This window comes from Erithacus rubecula (assembly GCF_903797595.1).
Source record: "Erithacus rubecula genome assembly, chromosome: 1".
NCBI lineage: Eukaryota > Metazoa > Chordata > Aves > Passeriformes > Muscicapidae > Erithacus > Erithacus rubecula.
The window spans coordinates 87,313,481-87,334,315 of NC_136658.1; the positions used below are offsets into that span (position 1 = coordinate 87,313,481).

The 20,835-nt window shown below is 41.5% G+C and overlaps 2 protein-coding genes across 20 annotated transcripts in view; both read right to left on the reverse strand.

The window, feature by feature from the left end:
* Positions 1 to 612: 612 nt before the first annotated feature.
* LOC306810534 (coagulation factor VII-like) lies at positions 613 to 10,088 on the reverse strand. Its single transcript, XM_079323220.1, has 8 exons — positions 9,931 to 10,088; positions 7,527 to 7,687; positions 6,970 to 6,994; positions 6,765 to 6,878; positions 5,703 to 5,843; positions 2,695 to 2,801; positions 2,075 to 2,195; positions 613 to 1,881 (listed from the first exon to the last, which is right to left on the reverse strand). Exons 1-8 carry the CDS (start codon positions 9,998 to 10,000, stop codon positions 1,343 to 1,345), a joined length of 1,278 nt encoding a protein of 425 aa, XP_079179346.1. The 5' UTR covers positions 10,001 to 10,088; the 3' UTR covers positions 613 to 1,342.
* Positions 10,089 to 17,296: 7,208 nt separating this feature from the next.
* Positions 17,297 to 20,835, reverse strand: part of MCF2L (MCF.2 cell line derived transforming sequence like) — a 150,870-nt gene continuing 147,331 nt past the window's right edge. For all 19 annotated transcript variants that reach the window (XM_079323012.1, XM_079323010.1, XM_079322997.1 and 16 more), the window contains 4 exons: positions 20,619 to 20,746; positions 19,917 to 20,029; positions 19,684 to 19,787; positions 17,297 to 19,559 (listed from right to left, as the gene is read on the reverse strand). In XM_079323012.1, coding sequence (XP_079179138.1) covers positions 19,465 to 19,559; positions 19,684 to 19,787; positions 19,917 to 20,029; positions 20,619 to 20,746 — 440 coding nt within the window. In that variant the 3' untranslated portion in view covers positions 17,297 to 19,464. The remainder of the gene's footprint in view (positions 19,560 to 19,683; positions 19,788 to 19,916; positions 20,030 to 20,618; positions 20,747 to 20,835) is intronic.

A 20,835-nucleotide genomic window follows, 5' to 3' on the forward strand; every position in this document is an offset into this window, starting at 1 on the left:
TGCTTCCTTTCCGAGTTCAGTTCACTACCTAAATGAACAGTAAAACTTCCTTCTCTGTAGGTAAAACAGGTTATAGGATGTTCAGTATTGCATGGTATATGTACCATACAATGGCAGTGTTCTCCCCTAATAATAGAGTATAATCAATTGTGTCCTACTTGCTGATAAGCTTTTGTGATTGATATTCTGCATTATTTGAACAATCTAGAGCATTAATTCTGCATGAGATAGCAGAACTGTTTTCTAATCTAGTTCAGTTTTCTCTTCCTCACCTTTTCAATTTTCATGCTAAGGTTAGAAAGTATATTTTTGAGCTGTATATATTTTCAGAGAGCTTCAAGTTCTATCATTTATGCCTGAAGACTTTAGTGAATGGTCTTTGGTCAGTGTTTTGCAGAAGAGTAGACAATTATCCTGGTCTGGTTTTAGATTTCAGGACAGAGAATGTAATTAAGATTATGCTGGAAAACTGATAAACATTTCCTTTCATTTGCACTCCTTGTATCAACAAGTGTAATAGCAATGCAAAGGTAAGATTAAGTTGGTGGTATTCTTTACCACTCATAAATATAGGATTAAATATTGCACTGACTAGCCTTAGAGCAATAATGCTTGGTGCATGAAGATTTAAATCAAGTTTTCATGGCAGGCAGACCTGTAAATATGGAATCAACCTTTCCCAGATTTCCTGTCCTGGAGAGTGTCTGCAGTTCCTCCCCTTCAAATCTCCCTGTTGCCATTGCAACTGTAGGAGAAAGCTGCTTTAACATAAGCTAAGAGAAACACCTTTTCTATTTTTGTTTCTGGTATTTCATCATTGTATTACAGGATCCATAGCATAGGAAGTTACGAAAGGCAAAAGGATAAATGTGTTCGAAGGAGATTGGACGCAATTATGGACAACACCTTCATTCATGACTGTTTGATCTAGTGCAACTTCTGGCTCAGGAAGCCTGTACTTCACTGATTACCAGAAGCTGAGAGAGTAGCTGGAGGAAGGCTTATGGTCTGCATGATGTCTTGCTGATAGTCTTTCTCTCAGCATCTAGCTCTGACCTTTAGCAGAAATGAATGCAGAACGGGAGGGACATGGTGTCTGATTTGTTATGGTCATTCTTCATTCTCTGCCTGTTTGACAAGATACACAAGTTTACAAACAACACTTAGAGGGAATCTATATCATGTATTCAGGTAGGCCTTAGGCTCGCTCCAGATCTTTAATAGTATTGTGGATATGGCCTGTATCAAATATCTAAGGCAATGAAGGAATCCTTCAGTGGCAAAACAGTACAGAGGGATTGGGGGGAAGTAACATGGCTTGGAAATGCTGTGGCTCAGCTCATTAGTCCATGTGATTCCTCAACCAGTCGATATATTTGGATACCCTTGTGTAAACCCCATAGCTGCCTTCCACAGCACAGCCTTTTCCCCAGCTGACAATCCCAGTCAGAAACCAGGTGTTCTTGTACTTTGTAGCATGAGGACCACCACTGTCTCCCTTGCAGGAGTCCTTAACCCCAGACAGGTCTCCTGCACAGAACATATTCTCTGTAATATTTAAATCGGTCTCCTTCTCACATTCTTGTGTCTTTACACGTGGCAAATCAACTCTCATCAGAACAGAAGAGGTGGCACCTCCATCTATTAGGCGTCCCCATCCACTTACTGTGGAGAACTTGATGGTGGACAGTTCAAACACAGCAAACCTTTTCTCAGGCAAACATATTGGCACCACATAGTCAGTGAGATTCACTGGTGTTTCCAGCTTCAGGAGGGCAATATCATTATTGACTTGTCCATTCTTGTATTCTTCGTGAACGATCATCCTGGCGACTCGCCTGTCTTGCTCAGTTTTCTCATCAACATTTATTTTGTGCTCACCTGGAAAAGTTATTAATCACAGGCCATGTCAGGTAGCTGCTTGATTCCTTAGAAGTTTGAGGGCATAGGGTATTTCTAGTCTGACACCTCTAAGGACAAATACCTTGTATTGCCAAAGCCTTCTACTCTGGTTTTATCAGGATGAGAAGCTACCACCACCTTGAAAAGACGAGGAGGAGAAGAAGATACATACCCAGTCTCACCCAAAGCTGTTTAGGGTGATTATGCTCCAAACAGTGAGCTGCAGTAACCACCCAGTCTGGGGAAAGCAGAGTGCCACCACACGTTTCTGTCCGATCCTGTATTATAAGGGCCTGCCAATATAAAGCAAATTTGTCTTACATCAAACGTGCTTGACATAAATCTCAGTAGAGATGGGTTTCATATTGCTTCTTTCTGTCGCTTTATGCAACTGTGTTTGACAATACCAAGCTGACTGCATGGACAACTTAGCAGGGGAAGTCTTTCCATGGACATTTTCTTCATCTTGTCGTATGGACCCTACTATGGCCCAGAGTGTATTCCTGGGAGCAGCAACTAAAATTATTTCTGTCAGTAAAGGACTAAGGAGTCAGGAGATAGAGATGGCTGTGCTGCCATTCTACTCCTATGAAACCAGGCTAAGAACAAGGCTAAAGTGCCTAAGTGAAACAGGTGAATCTGCTAGCTATGAATGAATAAGAAATTTGCTTATCAAGACACAGCACTTTTTATAATTTTTTAACCTAATAGATTTAAAGCAATGAAATTAAGATGGTAATTTCATAAGGAAATTTAAAAAATAAAAGCAGTGAAAGATTTTTGAAAACTCACTTGCCATGGACATTCACCTGGAGGGCAGATCAAACCACCTACTATTCTCCCATGTACAGTTGAATTTTTTTTTGCCAGAACTGGTATTTTTCCACATGGGTATTTCACTGAAAAAAATAAAAAAGACAACAACAACAACAGCAAACCAAAAAAATCAGCAAAACCCAAAACAGCAAAAGGCAGCAAGTAGGATTTGATTGTACTGAATTCACAGCCAAATGTGTAATGTCTTCAGTGAAGCTATGTTAGCTGAAAAGCTAATTTCTACTCTAGGAGCATGGATTCTCAAAAATAATGTCAAGCAGCTCAGCAGGTAAGTAGTCTTTTTTTTGTTTGAAAGCAGCCAGAAATGCTCTTACAATTTGAGTTCAGGCCCTTACAGCATCATTGACACGTAGTCACCTACCATAGGTCTTTGCAAACAACAAATCCACTTAAGATACACATCAATGCAAGCAGGTAGGCTGCAGGCTGGAGTGCAGAAATGACCCTGACAAGCTCTGTAGTCTACAATTTTCCTTGTCCTTGCTGACTTTAAGTCAGTTGTACCAAGTGCACAGCATCCATGGCAGGGTGAGAGAGAGGCTTAATCGTGGGGTGTACATCTTGCCATCCTTTGTCTGGGCAGAGCCAAGATGTGCTACGAGCAGACACTGCTCTCTGGTGTGCCACTCCCAGACTACCTTATTTGCTTGTGTCCAGAGCCTGCTGCATTCTTCCATACTGCACATCTCTGTTTTGACTGAGCCAGCATGTGAAGACTGGCAATAAAGAGAACCACATCTTGACTGAACTTGCAGTTAAGCTGTGGTGTAGAGGAAGGCTTGGTGTTTTCAGTACATCCTTCACCCAGCTGTGTTTTCCTGTAAAGGAGAAGGTCAGCCCTTGGGGGTGCCTGTGTGCCACGTGTCTGTGCTGTAAGTGAGCACACCTTTCCCTTCTGTCTGGCAGTCACTTGTGAGGAGGAGTGCTCTTTTTCTGCTTCTCTGGGAGCCAGGGTCCTATAGTCTCTGCTGAGCTGCATGCAGCATCTCCATGGAACTCTAAGTACTTCAGCTGACACGAAGACAGCATCAAGGTTTTACAGGTACATGCAAGATATGGAGAAACAGGACTGGCTTTTTGGTGGCAGCTGGTGAAAGATTAAGCAGACATAACAATAACACCCATAGCCTCTAATGCTGTGTGTAGGGCAACACAAATTTGGGCCATTGTGGGAGATGACAGAGGGACAGTGAGGGGGCTGTCAGCCTGGCAGCTACAGTTTTTTCTACTTGCAAAACACGGTCAATTCTATGGCTGTTTCAGTCCCCAAGAAGCAAGCAGCAAATGCATCTTCCTTTCAGGAAAAGATGCACTGAGAAGCCTGTGAGGAATTTTGAATTCTTTGTTCTGAGCTTTTAACAAAAGCAGCTTTCCCATCACGTGGTATTGCAGAATCTGTTAATAAGGGGAAGGCACATTAGTAGGCATTTTTTTCTAATGAAATTGCTGCTGTTGAGAGCTAGGTTGTCATTACCAGCTCTCTGCATGAGTACTCCATTGAGGTGTGTGTAGGGGGGCAGCACCCCTCAGAATTACTTTGCATGCTCCCTGTGGCTCTGGCCATTACATTGCTATGTTCATAATCCCCAGGGGTCTCCTTTTCCCTCTAATGAAGTAATTCAAGTAGGCATCTGCAAAAGGGTCAGGTGCTAGCTCATGTATTGGCAAAAAGATTAACTTGCACTACCCTAGTCCCAGTTGAAATTTACCTTGCTGGGTGAAAGAAATATCTAGCCATAGTGTCTATGGGAGGAAGGAAGGAGGGAAGGAGGGAAGGAGGGAAGGAGGGAAGGAAGGAAGGAAGGAAGGAAGGAAGGAAGGAAGGAAGGAAGGAAGGAAGGAAGGAAGGAAGGAAGGAAGGAAGGAAGGAAGGAAGGAAGGAAGGAAGGAAGGAAGGAAGGAAGGAAGGAAGGAAGGAAGGAAGGAAGGAAGGAAGGAAGGAAGGAAGGAAGAAGGAAGGAAGGAAAGGAAGGAAGGAAGGAAGGAAGGAAGAGGGAAGGAAGGAAGGAAGGAAGGAAGGAAGGAAGGAAGGAAGGAAGGACAGGAAGGAAGGAAGGAAGAAGGAAGGAAGGAAGGAAGGAAGGAAGAAGGAAGGAAGGAAGGAAGGAAGGAAGGAAGGAAGGAAGGAAGGAAGGAAGGAAGGAAGGAAGGAAGGAGGAAGGAAGGAAGGAAGGAAGGAAGGAAGGAAGGAAGGAAGGAAGGAAGGAAGGAAGGAAGGAAGGAAGGAAGGAAGGAAGGAAGGAAGGAAGGAAGGAAGGAAGGAAGGAAGGAAGGAAGGAAGGAAGGAAGGAAGGAAGGAAGGATTAACTGTTTTTCCTTGGTTTTAATAGGCCTATTCCTCTCTTGACTTCCATGCTGAAATAAATATAGTAATAAAATCTAGTCACAATTTCAGATTGGAGAGAGAACATTGAAACAAATCCATCCCCAAAGTATTTTACTACTGTGGGTGTAAGTTAATACAAAAAAAAAAAAAGGACTTTTGAGGCCCAGAACTCCTCCACTCACCAGATACCCCTCAGCATGATCCCAAATCCCAAACCACCTGCTGCCCTGCTTTATTTAGAGCACCTGGTGAGAAGTGAGGAGCTTGTCACCACTACTCAGTTCCTTTCTACTAGAGTAGTGGTGAGTGTGCTCCCAAAGAAAGAAACAGGTTCAGCTCCCTCCTAGCTCTGAGCTGGTGGGATGGTCAAACTTGAATTTCCCACATTCCAGAAGAGTGGACCTCTGGGGCCAGGAAGAAGTCCAAAAGAATCGCTGCTTGATGGGCATACTGACAACTGCTTTTTTGGGGTGGCAAACTTCACCAGAAACTGAATGTACGATTTGGGGCTCTGCCCATGGAGAAGAGGTGAGAAGTTGGAATCTGAGGGTTATGCATTGCATGTCCTGATAAGTACACATTGAAAACTTTTCTTCCAGAAAAAAAGCTTAGATTTAGCAGCTTGGTAGTGTCTTACCTCGAGGGATGCAGGACACGCCATCACTTGCCAAAGTGTAATCATCATCACAGAAGCACAGTCGTTTTTTGGACTGCTTGTCAGAACAGTACTGTTCACAGCCACCATTGTCAAAAATGCACTTCAGTTTGTCATCCACAGCTGAAGTCAGAGAAAGAGCATTTAGAATTCACAACTTGGATTTTTTGTGCTCAATATTGATAACTTGTAATTGGAATGTTGCCAGGAAAGCAACGCAGGAAAAAACATATTTCTGTAATTTATGTAGAAAATTTCATCAAAAGCACTTTCCATTAAAAGCTATCTAGGCCTGGATCTCCAGGGATTAGGGAAGAATAGGCTTTGCTTAAAAAATATATACCTAAAATTAAATCAATCAGCATCTGTACAGTACCTGAGCTCTCTCAAGAATGGAGATATTGTAACTGTGTGGTAACCATCATAAAATATGACTGAAAAAATTTAATTCTTTGACATTTTGCCGTTTAGCAGGAGGATGCTCTGGGGCAGCTGTTGAGATTGTCTCCCTAGTCCTTGTCCAGATTCCATGTGTTCTGAGGATGTTACACTCAATGTTGAGTGTCCTCTGAAATCAGTGGAAAGGTGTGTATTAACTTCATAAATCACTGGATCCTTCCATTTGGGCTTTGTACTGTGCATATGCAGTGCAGTTCTCACATACTGCATGGAGTTTCTAAGTCAAAATAACTTCAGCACTTGAGTAGGAAATAATTCCTCATTTTCTCTCTGATGTTGCACAAATGCAATTTTTCTTTATTTTTCACAAAGTTCATTATAGGGCAATAAGTGTCTTGCTGCCTTGCAGTGCCTGACTGCTATCTGGTGAGATTTATCATGCAACACCAAAAGTGATATGAACAGTAGCTGTCACTGCTAGAATGATGCAGAATCACAGAATCATGGAATATCCTGAGCTGGAAGGGACCAGTGAGGTCCCTTACCAAGTCCAAATCCTGAATCATTATCATTGCTACTGTTAATCTCAATAGCTTGCATTTGAATTAATAATAGCATTTTTATTTTGGTAATGCCACAGCTGACCTTTTTCACAGTTTTTGCCCTCGTATTCGACGGGGCAGCGGCAAACATAATCCTGAAACTGGTCATCACAAGTCCCACTATTCTGACAGGGGTTGGAGGCACACTGGTTAGGGTCTGTAAAACATTCAGAGTCAGTCCACCTCATGCAAAGAGCCACAGCAGTGGGAGAGTTCCACAGCTGTTAGAACATCCTGAATGATCGTACCGGAATAGATGAGCCAGAATTCATCCTGGAAGAAAAGATGTGAGATTTAATTAAAGAAGAATCAACTGAAGTCTTACAGCCCTTGTTGCACAGGATGGGTTACAGACAGTCAGAGTGATGCCGCTTCTGTCTTTATAGTTTGACAGTTAATATCCAAAAGTATTCTGTTTTCTAGATTGTACATTATTTTCATGTACTAATAGATAAGGGCCTTGTTTAACGCACATAAAATGTGTCATACATAGATAAGCTCTCTATAGCTGAGGTGGGATTGACTGAAAAAAATGTTGCACAATACAGTAATCTGAAGTATTGTCAGGGCAGGCATTACTGGGGGTTTGGAGAGACCATCCCCTAGATGGTTACTGCTAGGGATTGCCCATGCAGTGTGCCCTCCTGCAACTCACTGCTGCTGTGTACCCCTGTAAATAGAAAAGTGCAAACAGCGGGACACAAAATGCATTTTTAACTCAGGTGGTTTAAAGTGTCAAAGCAACACTCGTGAGTAGGGAGAGTCCTTATGGCAATGAGTGTTCACCCAGACCTGTATTACTTACTGTCCTTTCAGTATCACGGTAAATCTCTCTTGCTTCCTCATAGGAACATTTCTCTTCTATGCATTCTCGCTCTAGTGACCCCAGTTTTATCTCTTCAAAGAAGCTGTTGGCTCGTCTTTGTCTTTGCAAAACGTTGCTTGCCTCTTCCTGCTTTAGAAAGACTGAAAAACAGTGTCACGTTCTGTTTGCCATACAGCTGTGCTTGCCAGAGAGGATGGGGGCATGATTTCCCCTGAAAGCTTTTCTGCTTCCCAAGCTTTTTTCTGAGGCACTTCAGAAAAGAAATGCACTGATGTGAAAGAGCCTCCTTTCTCTGGCCTGTCTCACAGGTAAAGTGACAACATAGGAATTTAAGAGATTCCAGAGCTTAGAAGAAGATGGCATGTTACAACAGTGAGGGGCATGTGTGTGTGTGTCTTATTCATGTCAGTAGCTCTTAAGGTACTGTTGCATGTCATATGCATCTTACCATCTGCAGCAGTTTCCTATAGCTGCAGCATCTGGAGAGCCTGGATAAAGAGTGTCACTTCATCTAGTGACACTTTATCAGTGTACATGGCATAGAAAGCTCGTGTCACTTCATCTAGCACTGGTGTATATGGTAAAAGCTGCTTTTTCTGTACTTGATACAGTCGCAGTGACAGGTGGATCCCAGTCATGTCTTCACCTGCAATCACACCTTATTTCACACCCCTTCTCTTGTTGGACCTGAAGAAGGGATTTATCCCACTGCTAGTAGACCACAATTTATGAACCACTACTTTAATATATTAGCTTTCATTTTCTTCTGTGGAAAAGGTTATGTTAAGGTACATAGGAAGGCTGGACAGTACTGACTGCATTTCCTAGTGGGACCTGTGAATGGCTTCTAGCTCCTTTCATCACCACAGATTACAGCCATGAAGGGGTCTTCTTGTCTGTCTACCATGCTTTGGAAGGATATTGGCTACATAGATTTGATATCAGGCATCAGCAGAGCTCATTTCCTAGAACTGTATCAACTTGCAACTGGCAGAAGTGTGCACTGGAAACACTGTCATGGTCACCATGCTGACCTGCTCCACAGCCTTAGGATATAAGCACATCATACAGCTATGCTCTCCCAGTATAATTCAGGATAAGGAACAAGAAGTTTTCAAGTGCTGGTGTGATTTTGCTTTATGTACTGCACAGAAAAAGTCTTGAAATTATTAATTTTTCCTTTTTTTCCTTTGTCTATAGGGGAGCTTCTGGAGCTTCATGACAGCTTACATTTCAGTTTTAACTATTTCACCTCTGCTTGTGGGTAGATTTGGGGATTGAGGCTGATGCATATCTCTGTCTTTCCCCAGGATATTCTCTCCAAAAGAATGGGAGTCATCTTCTACCTGCTGAAAGGGCCTTGGGGGATCCTGAAAGACAGACTCATGTGTCGTACACCCAATTGTAGATGCTGAGAGGGTGTATTCCAGTCTGTAGTGATGGGTCTCCATAAACATTTGTCTCTAATTCAGGATATTTGAATTATATGCAGAATAGTGGTCATTTTCCCCTGTATTTCAAAGTTACTTAGAAGAATAAAATATTGTGCACTGAATTTATCCCTGTGGGCTTCATAAGCATTTGGTCATTATAGCAATGTCAGCTGGGTCTTTCTGCCCTGATTTCAATCAGGCTTTTGATATGGCTTTCCTTAAAGGCTTTTAGTTAACCTTATACTGGAGATACATGGCACATGTATCAGTGCATGGGCACAGACTCTGACAGAGGAGCATGCCTGAGCACATGGCTAGAGACCAGCACATCACTTGGGACCTCCATCCACTCATTTTTGGCATTCTCCACTTATTTGTATTGGATCACTTCTGACTTTGCTACCTATTTTTCCACCTTTCCTTACTGCAACAAACAAGACCTAGTCAATGGCTAATGGGGAATCTGAGAGCACTGGATTTGCTTTATTAATATGGAAGCTGGTTTTAGGGCATATACTGAGCAACTGAAGGACTGCCTATTCTCTGCCTTCTACTAAAATAGGCTGGATCCTCCCTGCTTTAATTACTCATTGGCTGAATGACAGGCTATTGATGCTTTGCTTTGAAAAATGTCCCAGTTCTGCATGAAATAACAGTAAATCCCAGTTACTTTCTTCATGCAGACAGCTGGTGGTTTGCCTGCTGTCTGTACGCCAAGATAACGAATTAATTTATCAATCTAGAAGTGCTTTTCCTTAGTTGGCAGAGCAAGTGCATGGACCCATTGCTGAGAATAAATTAGAGTTTTAGAATAATGCAGAGGCACAGCAGGCGACAGGACAAACACACAGTAGTGCTCAAAACTTGCAGTGGAAATCATATCAGTAACAGGAAAAAGGAAGAAAGTCCATTGCCAGTAAACATAATTGCAGCTATTTCCTACAACATACCTGCATCCAGAGAAAGAGGGATCAGTAGCAGAAAGCAGAGAAACAAAGCCACATATTGCCTGGAAATCATGATGAATCCTGTGAGCCAGTGTTCTGGTAGTGTATTGACATTTCAGCAAGGACTGTTTGGCCAAAGGGCTCAGCTTCAAATGCTTGGAGCCAGAGGAGGGGCCAGCAAGTCATGGAAACAGCAAAAGATCCATGACAGCCTGGCAAGCTGAGCAGGGGGCCACATGCAAATCCTGCAATGTGCCCTTTCCACCAAAGCAGGGAGCTTGGTTTTGGAGTGTGCTTTCCTGACCCATGCAAAAGCTATGTGTAACCATCAGGTTACACAGGCTGCTACCCTGGGCCTGCATTTTCCATTTAACACATCTTTTCCTGAAAAGAAAAAAAAAAAACCATGAATGCTGGGACCCTGAATTCATAGGACAGGCATTAACTTGGCCACAAAGCACCACATGCAGAGAGCAGTGATGTGATATCAGCAGTCAAGCCTTTCAGTGCTTTGGAGTATGATTGTACCATTGGCATCTATTCCCATTTTTCTATCACCAGTTGAAACTCTGCAGTTCTGCCTGAATTTGCTTGCAGACACTAATTAACCAGCAAGAGACACCCTACACTGGTTTTCTCCATCTTTGCTGCCAGACCCATGTGGCCTGCACAGGTTGTACCAGCTGGAAGTGATACTGTGCTTGATCCATGTAGGAACTATGGGGGCTTGAGGGGCCACTCTGCAGGCAGTGCTTTATCTGGAACATAAACAGCCTCCTGATTTAATGGAAATCAATTAATGGCATCAGACTGGAGAGCTGACAACAGTCTTAGGGAAATATTTACTTAAGATAGCAGCAAGGTAAAGAGCATGTTTGTCTGTGAGAAGTGAAGCGTTAGCTGAAGGCTGGCATGTTTTCCAGACTGTTCTCCCTTTCCTGCGTGGAAAGGAAGGAGGGTCAGCCCTGCATCTGAATGCTACAGCAAAGGAAATCAACAGCTGGATTTTTGCTTTGTGCCAACACTCACTATAACTCCTTGCAGAACTCATGATTGCTTAGGGAAGTCAGGCTCCTGAGTTGTTTCCATGCAGTCCTGTTGCTTTGGGGCAGTGCACACAGCTGGATATTCTGCTTTGAAATCTCTTTCCCAAGAGGCAGTGTCCAGGCACTTCTCTGGATCACAGCCTGGCTAATTCCCAGCAGCACAGTCCCTGGGATGTCTAGAAATAGATGGTATGTCCTGTCCCAGGCAGAGGAAGGAAGCCAGTTACTGGAATGCAAAAGAAGCTACAGCAGCCTTCTGCTGCTTTTTGGGAACCCTCTCCATGCCTCTCAGCCTGCCAGCACTGCCCTTGTTCTTTGTTCACCTGCCTGTGGCACTGAGTTTAAAATAGCAAATGCATGTTCAGATTAGCAAGACCAAAACTAAGCTTGAAAATTTCTTATTATCTCATCATCTTGGAAATGATCTAGCCCCATCTATCTGCATGAGTCGTGCAGATCAGAGAATGAAGTTCTGCCTTCTGAGGTCAACGGAGCCTGCACCTATGCCCCCCACTCCCTTTATGTCCTTACACAGGGTAGGCATCTCCCTGCCAGGGACAGCAGGGTGGCTGCCACTCCACAGTGGCATTGCAGCACCTCTGCAATCTCCAGCTTCTGCATAATCTGTAGATTCTACACATCCTTAGGAGATTGAGTCTTCCTTTTGCCTTCCTTCTTCAGCTGGCATCCCTTAAACCTGAAAGGTTTAGCTTTTATTTCTTGGGAATACAGCCAAACAGTTATTTTTAGAGCCCAAGAAGAAGCACAAGTGCTGGGAACAAGGGTCAGTTCATATGGGGACCATCCTTCTTCCAAGAGAATTAATGCAATTAGGCTCCATTGGGATGAATCTGAGAAGGGTCACTGAGGATTCACCACTTCAGAATTACGTTCTTTGTTTAAGAACTTTGTACTGACAGATCTCATCGCACAGGTGTTTCCTACTAACTTCAGCTGGGCCTGTTCATTACTTAAAGAGCTGGGGTTTTAAAGGAGGGTTCTTCCTTGCAGTCTTAGACCCCAAATGTCCTGGTTTCAGCTGGTATAGAGGTAGGTTTCTCTTCAGTAGCTTGTACATTGCTGTGGTTTGGATTCAGTCTGAGGATAAGGATAACACACTGATATTTTTAGCTGTTGTTGAGCTTTTCCTGTCAGGACCTTTTCTGTGTCTCATCCTCTTCCAGTGTGGAACTGGAACAGGTGACCCAAATTGGCCAAAGAGGTATTCTATACAATAGAATGTCATGCTTAGGATATAACCTGGGGGGAGTTGTCTGAGAGGGGATGATCGCTGCCTGAAAGTAGGATAGGCATTGGTTAGTGAGTGGTGAGCAATTGTATTGCACATCATTTGTTTCTCTTGGGTTTTTTCTCTCCCTCTGTGTATCTCTGCTTTTGATACTATTAATATTATTATGTTAATATTATGAATATAATTATATGTTATTTTGCTTCAATTATTATGCTGTTCTTATTTCAACCCATTTTTCCTGATTCTCATCCTCATCTCATGGGGAAGTTGGCATTGAGTGAGCAACTGCCTGGTAGTTGGTTGGTGTCTGGGATTAAACCATGACAGTCCACTTAGTGCTCAATGAAGGGCCTGGAAAGTTGACATGATGACTGTTCTGACCAGGGAGTATAAAAACAAGTTTGTTGTAAGCCGTCATTGCACCGGTTTAGTAGTGACTGGTCACAATGCTGATTTATTTGCCACCAGAGTGGTTGTGCTTGTTCTCAGGATTGTGTTATGCAATGCCTTGCTTGCAGCATTTATTCCTGTTTCGGTCTCTGTCGCCCTCGGGGCTCAGGTTCTGTTGTACTTCCTCGTATGAGCTTTTGATCTGATAAGAACCGCTGGCTGAGAAACGAACCCTGTGTGTCCTCAGCATCGTTTCCCTTTGTATTTCGGGAGCCATCTACTGGGAACTATTAATAATTGCGCCTGGCCCTAATCCCCATGACAAGCACTGCTACTCGAAGGAGGAAGAAACAGATTCAAATTCCAGCAACAGGCTCTGAAGCTACTCAAATTCTGTGAACGGGCATCGGGGCTACTCACACTCCCGTTAATTTCACTTGGAGGGATATTCAGCACACCTGAAATTGGCTGTCCCAGGGGTGGAAGCACAGCCCCACAATCTGCCATGGCTGGATCCAGAGGCAGAGGAACAGGGAAGCTCCAGAACACCGAGGATACATTGATGATATCATTGCGTGGGGTGATACAGCAGAAGTTTTTGAGAAAGGGGAAAAAAATAGTCTAACTTGTTCTGAACGACAATTTTGCCATAAAACAAAGGTCAAAGGGATCTGCACAGGAGATGAAGCTCTAGGGAATACAGTGGTGAGAAGGATGTTGCCACATCTCAATGGATGTGATCATAAAATAACAGCAATATCTCTACCAACTAAGAAGAAAGAAATAGAAGCTTTCTTAGGCACTGCAGGTATCTGGAGAATGTACATTCCACACTGTATTCTGATTGCCAGCCCTCTCAAGTGTCCAGGGAGAATGATTTCAACTGGGGCTCTGAGCAACAAGTCTTTGGACAAGTCAAGCAAGAGATATTCATGCTGTAGCTCTTGAGCCAGTCTGAACAGGGCAAGATGTAAAGAATGTGCTTTACACCACAGTCAGGGGAAACAGTCCTACCTGGAGCCTCTGGCAGAAAGTCCCATGGGAGACTCAAGATTGATCCATATGGAGTCACACTGGCCCCAGAGGATTGAAAGCCCACTGTACTGTAACTGATAAAAGAGCTACTGGCAGCTGATGAAGGTGTTCAAGTGGCTTTGGAAGTGATTGGTACTGAAGCACAGCCCCTCCTGGCACCTGGCATTGGATGTTTGAAGGAAGGGTCCCCTCTTCACATCATGCAACTGATGGTGGCACGGTGATGATGGAATCAGAACTGGTTTCATCATGCAACAGTCCAACAGCATGTGCCATCTTTTATTATGAAAAATGAGAACCGAGGTCATTCATGGATTGAATTAATTCAGTAATTTTATAAGGATGGTCTATAGACTTAGAGAATGGTATCTGTGTGTGTATCCATCAAAAGATGGAAAAGGTGATGGGGTATTTGGAGGTGTGGGACCTGGCATGACACAAATGATATGGAATAAGAGTTGGCTACTGTTCTGCTTTCAGCTGGGACAGAGATATTTTCTTCTTCAATGAAATGCTGGGATTTTGGATTCAGTATGAGAATAATGATAACACACTGATGTTTTGGCTGTTGCTCAGTAGTGCTTACCCTAAGTGAGGGACTTTGAGTTTCACGCTCTGCCAATGATGAGCTGCACCAGAAGCCATGAGGGAGTATGGCCAGGACAGATGACCAAAACTGCCCAAAGGGATATTCCTTTGTTAGAAGTCATGCCCAGTATGTAAACTGGAAGGGGATGATTGCTGCTCAGGTATGGGCTGGGAATGGTCATCAGGTGCTGAGCAATTGTATAGTCATTACTTGTCCTTTCTTGGTTGGTGTCCAAGTTTAGGTTTTTTTTTGGTTGCTTTTTCTTTTTTCTTTCTCTCTCTCCTACTAGTAGTAGTATCATTAGTTTATTATCATTAGTATTATTATATTTTACTTTGTTCCAGTCATTAAAGCATTCTTATCTTAACCCACAAGTTTTACTTTGCTGTTCCTGATTCTCCTCCTCAGTCCACTGGGTGGGAGGGAGTTAGCAGCTGCATGGTCATGCCCTGCTGGGGTTAAACCATGTCACCAGCCAGAGGAGGCAAACAGTTTGCTTTTCTTATCCAGAAGATCCCTGTGTGTTACTTTTTCCTTCTTGTGTGGTCGTGCTCTAGTTCATGAGATTTCCCCTGTAGTTCTGCTCTATAAATCTCCTTGCCAGTGCAGGCTTCAGCTTTGGCTTATGCAATTCCAAGAAAAATTAACTGCTGTTCAATTAAAAATTAGTATATATTAATGCAAACATGTACCTCTGCCACTCATGGGTGCTACTAGAATCTGTCTGGGAACAGCTCTTTAGAAAATAAAATTTAGGGTATGTTTTGTTGTGCCAAAGTTTTATTTACTTAAAAAGAAGTAAGAAAGTTAAAAAATTAAACATGAACAATATTAAGATTATAAATAAAATAAAACCTAAAGCAGAAACAGGAGCCTGAAGATGTGATGATGTCTCAGAACGTATCCTTCTTTATATTTGCTTTATTTTCTGCTGACTTTTAAAAAAGAAGTGCTCTTACAATTTTGTTGATTTTAGTTTCACATTTTTGTTTGAAGAGAAGATATATATATATGGAAGCTATTGGGAACTGGGCAGTTTAATCTGATTCAACAAGTCACTGGTCATTTCAACATGAGTTTTCTCATCAGGAAACAATTTTAAAAAATCAATATTAATTCCATTTTGAAGATGCTGTCAGGGATAATTTGAGTAAGCTGATAAAACTTATCTAAGTCAGAAAGCTTTAGGAATAATTTGCTTCTTGAATTTACAATAGCAACTTGCCATCAGTCATTTATCAGACTGATGAAAAGAAAGACTTTGAGCAAGTTAATAATTTCTGTTATACTAATATATAAATATATGGGTATTATGCTTTAAAGCAAATTATTTGGGATTTAGACCTAAAATAGAACCATAATTCTGGGCAAAAACTACCTGCCTGTTTGAGTTCTGTACCCCAATTATTCTCTTCAAGAGGAAGGAAAAGATGGGAAGTAATTTTTTTTTTTTTTGTGTGTGACAAGCTCTGAATACAAGCTTAACATTGTATTTTTAGAATTTTGATGTGCGTTATTTTTTTCTGTTCTTTCACTGCTTGAGAAGGATAACTGAAAATACAGTGAGAATATGGAAGAAAAAGAGAATAAAGGCAGTGTGCTCCAAAGTTTGTCTGTTTAATGCCACATATCTCAGTTGGCAATGAGAGATACTAACTCTGCTACAAACCTTTTCTTGACAGAAGCCATCACAGCTACAACAGCACCATTAGCAAATCCATAGTCTTTAAAATGTAGCTTGGGACCTTGCTGCCCTGTCAATGGATGGGGAATAAATAAAAATTCACCTCTTTCAAATGAATGGCCAGAGAGGGCACTTCAGTAGCTAAATGTCTTGTTTTGGTAATACAATCTCTAAACACAGTTTACACAAAGTCTTAGGGAACAACAGAATTTCTCTCTTCTATTTCTGCATACTTAATTAAGAGAATTGATTATTTTTACCTGAATTTCTGTTGTTTCATTATACCAGGCAGATACAGTTTTTGCCACACACATCTAGGGAAGCTGCTAATTCTGGGGACCTGTGTGGACACTCCAACCTTCACAGTGGAGTTCATAGTAACATCTAATGTGTCACTGAGAAGGGGAGCTCCTGTCATTTTGAGTTAGGTGATGTAAACAAATTACAGTACAACTTCCTCAGTTTTTCTCAATTACAATGTCTGTGCAGGATGGAGAAAATGTTTTATATTCCAACTAGCAAACTGTTTCTGTATCTATGAAACAGTTTGTGCCTGAACTTTGAGATAGTGATCTAAGAAACCAATCATTATTAGGTTTTTATATAGAAAGCCCTTTACTTTTGTTCTTTACTAAGATACATTTGGGCTGGAATTCTTTCACTCTTTTACTTTAACAAGTATGATGTGGATATACTCAAAAAGGCTAGACCTCTTTTTGCTTAGAAAAGCAGGATTACCTATTAAAGAGGGAGCTGTTATGATGACAAGATCAAGAATAAACCAAAAGCAGTCAAGTCTCAGTAACACTGTAACTGGATTGTGTAATGCTCATGGCCAACAGCTCAGCCCAGATCACTCCAGTCAGGGTGAAATTCACCTGGCATGGCATGGTGGTCCTTAAAGTCATAAATCAGTGAATGTGCAAGCATGGTCCTCTTCAGATGCTGAAAGGGTAAAGTAGTGTCTCCTTTCTCACCCAGCCATGGCCAGATGCAGACCTCCAACTTGCTCTGCTAATACCACAGGATCCATGGATACACAGCTTTCTTTGGGAAAACCCAACACTGACATCTTTTCTTTCAGAAAAGGGTGTGTGGGAAACAGGAAATCAAGCCAATTACCTGGCACTGGCTTTCATTTTTTGTCCTCAGCCTGTAGACAGGCTTTAATTCCCTGGTGTCAGGCACGTGATTCTAAATGAGACATGACCACAAAGGTGAGATGGTGTTTTGGTGAGATGGTGTCAGAATGAGCAGGCTGAGGATTTGAATACACAGAGCTGGTTTTCTGTTCCAAATCCTAGAACCTCTGTTTCAATATGATACCCATAAAAACATTTCAAACTGTGAGACAAAATAAACCCCAGAGCATGTCTATATAAAGGCATTCAGCAAGAAGTGCTGAAATTTATTCAAATTAATTACAGTAGAGACCTCTGACTTTGAACTTCTAATTCACAACATCAGTAAAAAAGGAAATGGTGAAATGGGTTGTATTAAAGTGCAATGATGTGGAAAAACCATTGAAATAACACAAATGAAGCTGCAGTGAGAAATGAAACTACAGTCTCATCCAAGCAATGACAGCAATATATAAGTAAATTATGTTACAGATAATTTACAAAATAACTTACATAGATGAAGATAAACTGAATCTCATGTTGCTATTCCATTGTTAAATATCAGACTAAATATTCCTGGTATTATTATAGCACAGTATTTTATGGAATAATAATAAAAAAAAATCAGAGGATTTCCATGTTGAAAAAGATGCCTGAAGTAAAACCCTGATCAGCATTTATATTGCAGTACTGCAAGATAACTAAGTATTTATGAATTGTAAAGTGACGCATTCAGCAGCATGAAGACTATAAATACATCTTTTACATTGATACATCATATCTACACACATATACATATCTACACAAGCATATATACACACACAAGCACATACATGCACATCTATGAGTGCATAAATACAGGTGTGTGTATATACATGCTTCAATTTGTGCTGACCACAGTCAGCTGCATTTTGATTGCATCTGGGGTAGGCTTGCTTCTGAGTCATTTTTAGGAGTGTTTGTCATTTAAGTTTTCTAATCTGCAACCTCTAAAACACAAAATTCTGGCATAAAGATAAAATTTGGGGCTCAGCGAGTCTGCTGAATAACATTGACATAATCTGCTCTGCTAGTGCTTCTGAAAAGTTATGCTCATCATGTCCCCATTATATTTCAGTAATATGGTGTATTAATCAGTTAAAAACCTGCTTTCATATAAGCAAAAATATTTGAGAGATGGACAGGAATGAATACAGTATTCTCTACATGCACTTAGTTTTCTATGGTTTGTAAGGAAGATGTGTACAGAACATCTGACAAAGCGAAAATTTACAACATTGGCTTACATCATACCCTGAAAAATGGCAAATTCAGCATCACCCTGCCTTTAAAAAAATTTAAAATACTTATCTGTAGCACAAATCTGACTCTTCTCAGTGATTTTTTTTTCCTCCTGTGCTCCCCTTTTATAGAAAAATCATGTCAATGGGTTTTTTTTTTTTTCTGTTTCAATTAATCTGGAACAAACACTAGGGACTAAAATTATGTTGGATTTCCAGCCCTCATAGGTTTGCTTGAAGGAAGACTCTTGACCCATAGTGCAGTTAACAATAGTTTCCTCTGCCTGTAACTGCATGCTGTGAGAGCTGAAAGTAACCATGCAATTACTGCTTATTAAAAAATCATTTAGTGAATAAGAACATTTGTGTTTCATTGTGCACCTGTATAAAGAAAAAGATACTACTAAATTGCCAAGGATATGTAAACACAGTGATCTTGGTAAAGAATTTGGTTGTGAGGCCGAACAAAATACCTCAGAAAAGAGTTATTCCATTGCACATGTCACTTAAAATGTTGGAAAGGATAAAATAATAGTTTCTCTTGGTGTTGTTGTGGTCATGTCTGCATCCCAGCCTCTAGGGAGCAGAATATCCCGAACACCCAAGAGAAAAGGGTGGCCCAAACCTCCTTCCTTGCTGCCATAAGAGTCCTGTTCACTGCAGTGACCGAGGTATGTCCTTGGAGAAAGGGTTTCTTGGGGAGAAGAAATTGTAAACTTGGATTTATTTTCTTCATACCTATCCTGTACAGTGATTGCTATGTTATTTGTTTACAATGAGCATTTAGCATTGAACACATTTTGTTTGCTCACATTCAGATTCTGGCTGTTACAAAAGGAGACAGTTCTGCAGAAAACTGATTGTGTGTCGAGAAGAAAACACACTTTATGCTAACAGCTCTTCAGAGCAGAGACCTCTACAAAATCCTATTTCAAATCACTTAACTTTTATTTACAACTTCACATTCCATGCACTTTTCATTGGGATCTTCTGGGAGAACCTGTAAAAGTTACCACTAAAAATACTCAAAGCTGGCAACACAGCACTGGTGGTTCTCCAATCAAGTCCAATGTCCAGAACTCTGCAGCAAATGACAATCTCCAGATTTACCTTCCAGGGAGGTGGGATGAGCTTTTCATATTAGCCCTTAATGTCAGAGAAGCTGGTGCTACTGACATTGCAGCTGTCACTGCAACTTGATGATGTGCTCAAATTGCTGGAGGCAGTGCCCGATTCTGGGAAAAGGGAGGAAAAAACCAAACCACAGAAAAATGTTATATAGTGGTTGTTTTTCATTGCTTTCTTTGATAATAGGAATCTTCAAAGAGACAATTATCTCATTTAAAATACATAACCTACCAGAGCTGCTTAAAGATTGAGCTGATTTTGAGTTGCCTATGAGCATCAGCAGATTGTTTGCTGGAATCCAGCCTTCTCTACCACTGCTCAGGTTCTTTACAAACCTAAAAAAAATATATAAAAAAATTAGAAGTCAGACTTTTTCATTTGATGCCTTTGGAAGTTTTGCCTTAAACATTTGCCTTCTAAACACAGTTCTGCATATAAAAATTTCCAAATACAGATCTGCATACCAAAGTCCATCCTCCCCTTCACGAATCAGTTGAACTAGATCTCCACTTTTCACTGTAAATTCTTCAGAAACTCCTTTGTCATAATCAGTCACAACTGTATATTTACCAGGAGTCTAAATGCACACAGAGGAAAGAAAACAAATTATTTCTGTTGAGTACTTTTAGGTATGTTACAGCTTTTGTTATGTAATTATAATACTTCTCCCTTCTTTCTCATGTACATGCTAAAGATGATGAAAATACACTGTAGCATTAAAATTCTGCTGATTGATTACATGCAAATTCAATACATTAATTCTCATACCCTGAAAAACATCCAATGGAATGTTCCCACTACAACAATTAATTCATATGGCTACAGAAAATAAAACCAAAAGAAACAGAAAACCTGGCAAACCCACACCACAGTGTCTGTGTGGAAGCCTATTGGCATAGATCATATATTGACATGGTCACTGAACCTGTCATGACTTGATTGCTGTATCATGGCACAAGCAGCCACAACTCGAGGGACCTCCCCAAAGTAAAACCCCGGGCTGATTTAAGAGAAGGGAATTCTCCATTGCCCTGGGAATATTGCCCAGCTGAGCTTTTCAAGGCAGACACTTTCCCTCCTGCCAGCTTCAAAAGCATTCCTGAATCCTGCCACACACACTGTGCTGGTGGCACTTGCTTAGCTCCATAAAAAGCATTTCTGGTTACCAGCTTTATCTCGCCTCCCCCTCCTCCTCCTTCCTCCTCCGCATCCGATGAATTCAGCGGTTCTTCTGCACTAGACCAGCCGTCATTTTCTTCGGATGCATCAAGAGAATGGGATGCTTTGGCCCAGCCTTAGGGAAGGAGCAGCCAACAGTTAATTTCCCAACAGTGAGCCACTGACCAGGAGAAAGGTTCCCCCCACTGAGAAGCTCGTAAGCCA

Coding starts and splice junctions, on each gene's coding strand:
- LOC306810534 (XM_079323220.1), bottom strand. CDS start 10,000: ATGATTTCCAGGCAATATGTGGCTTTGTTTCTCTGCTTTCTGCTACTG. Junction 6,995..7,526: donor ACCGTGATACTGAAAGGACA/GTAAGTAATACA, acceptor CTTTTCTTCCAG/GATGAATTCTGGCTCATCTA. Junction 6,879..6,969: donor ATTCTGGCTCATCTATTCCG/GTACGATCATTC, acceptor AATGTTTTACAG/ACCCTAACCAGTGTGCCTCC.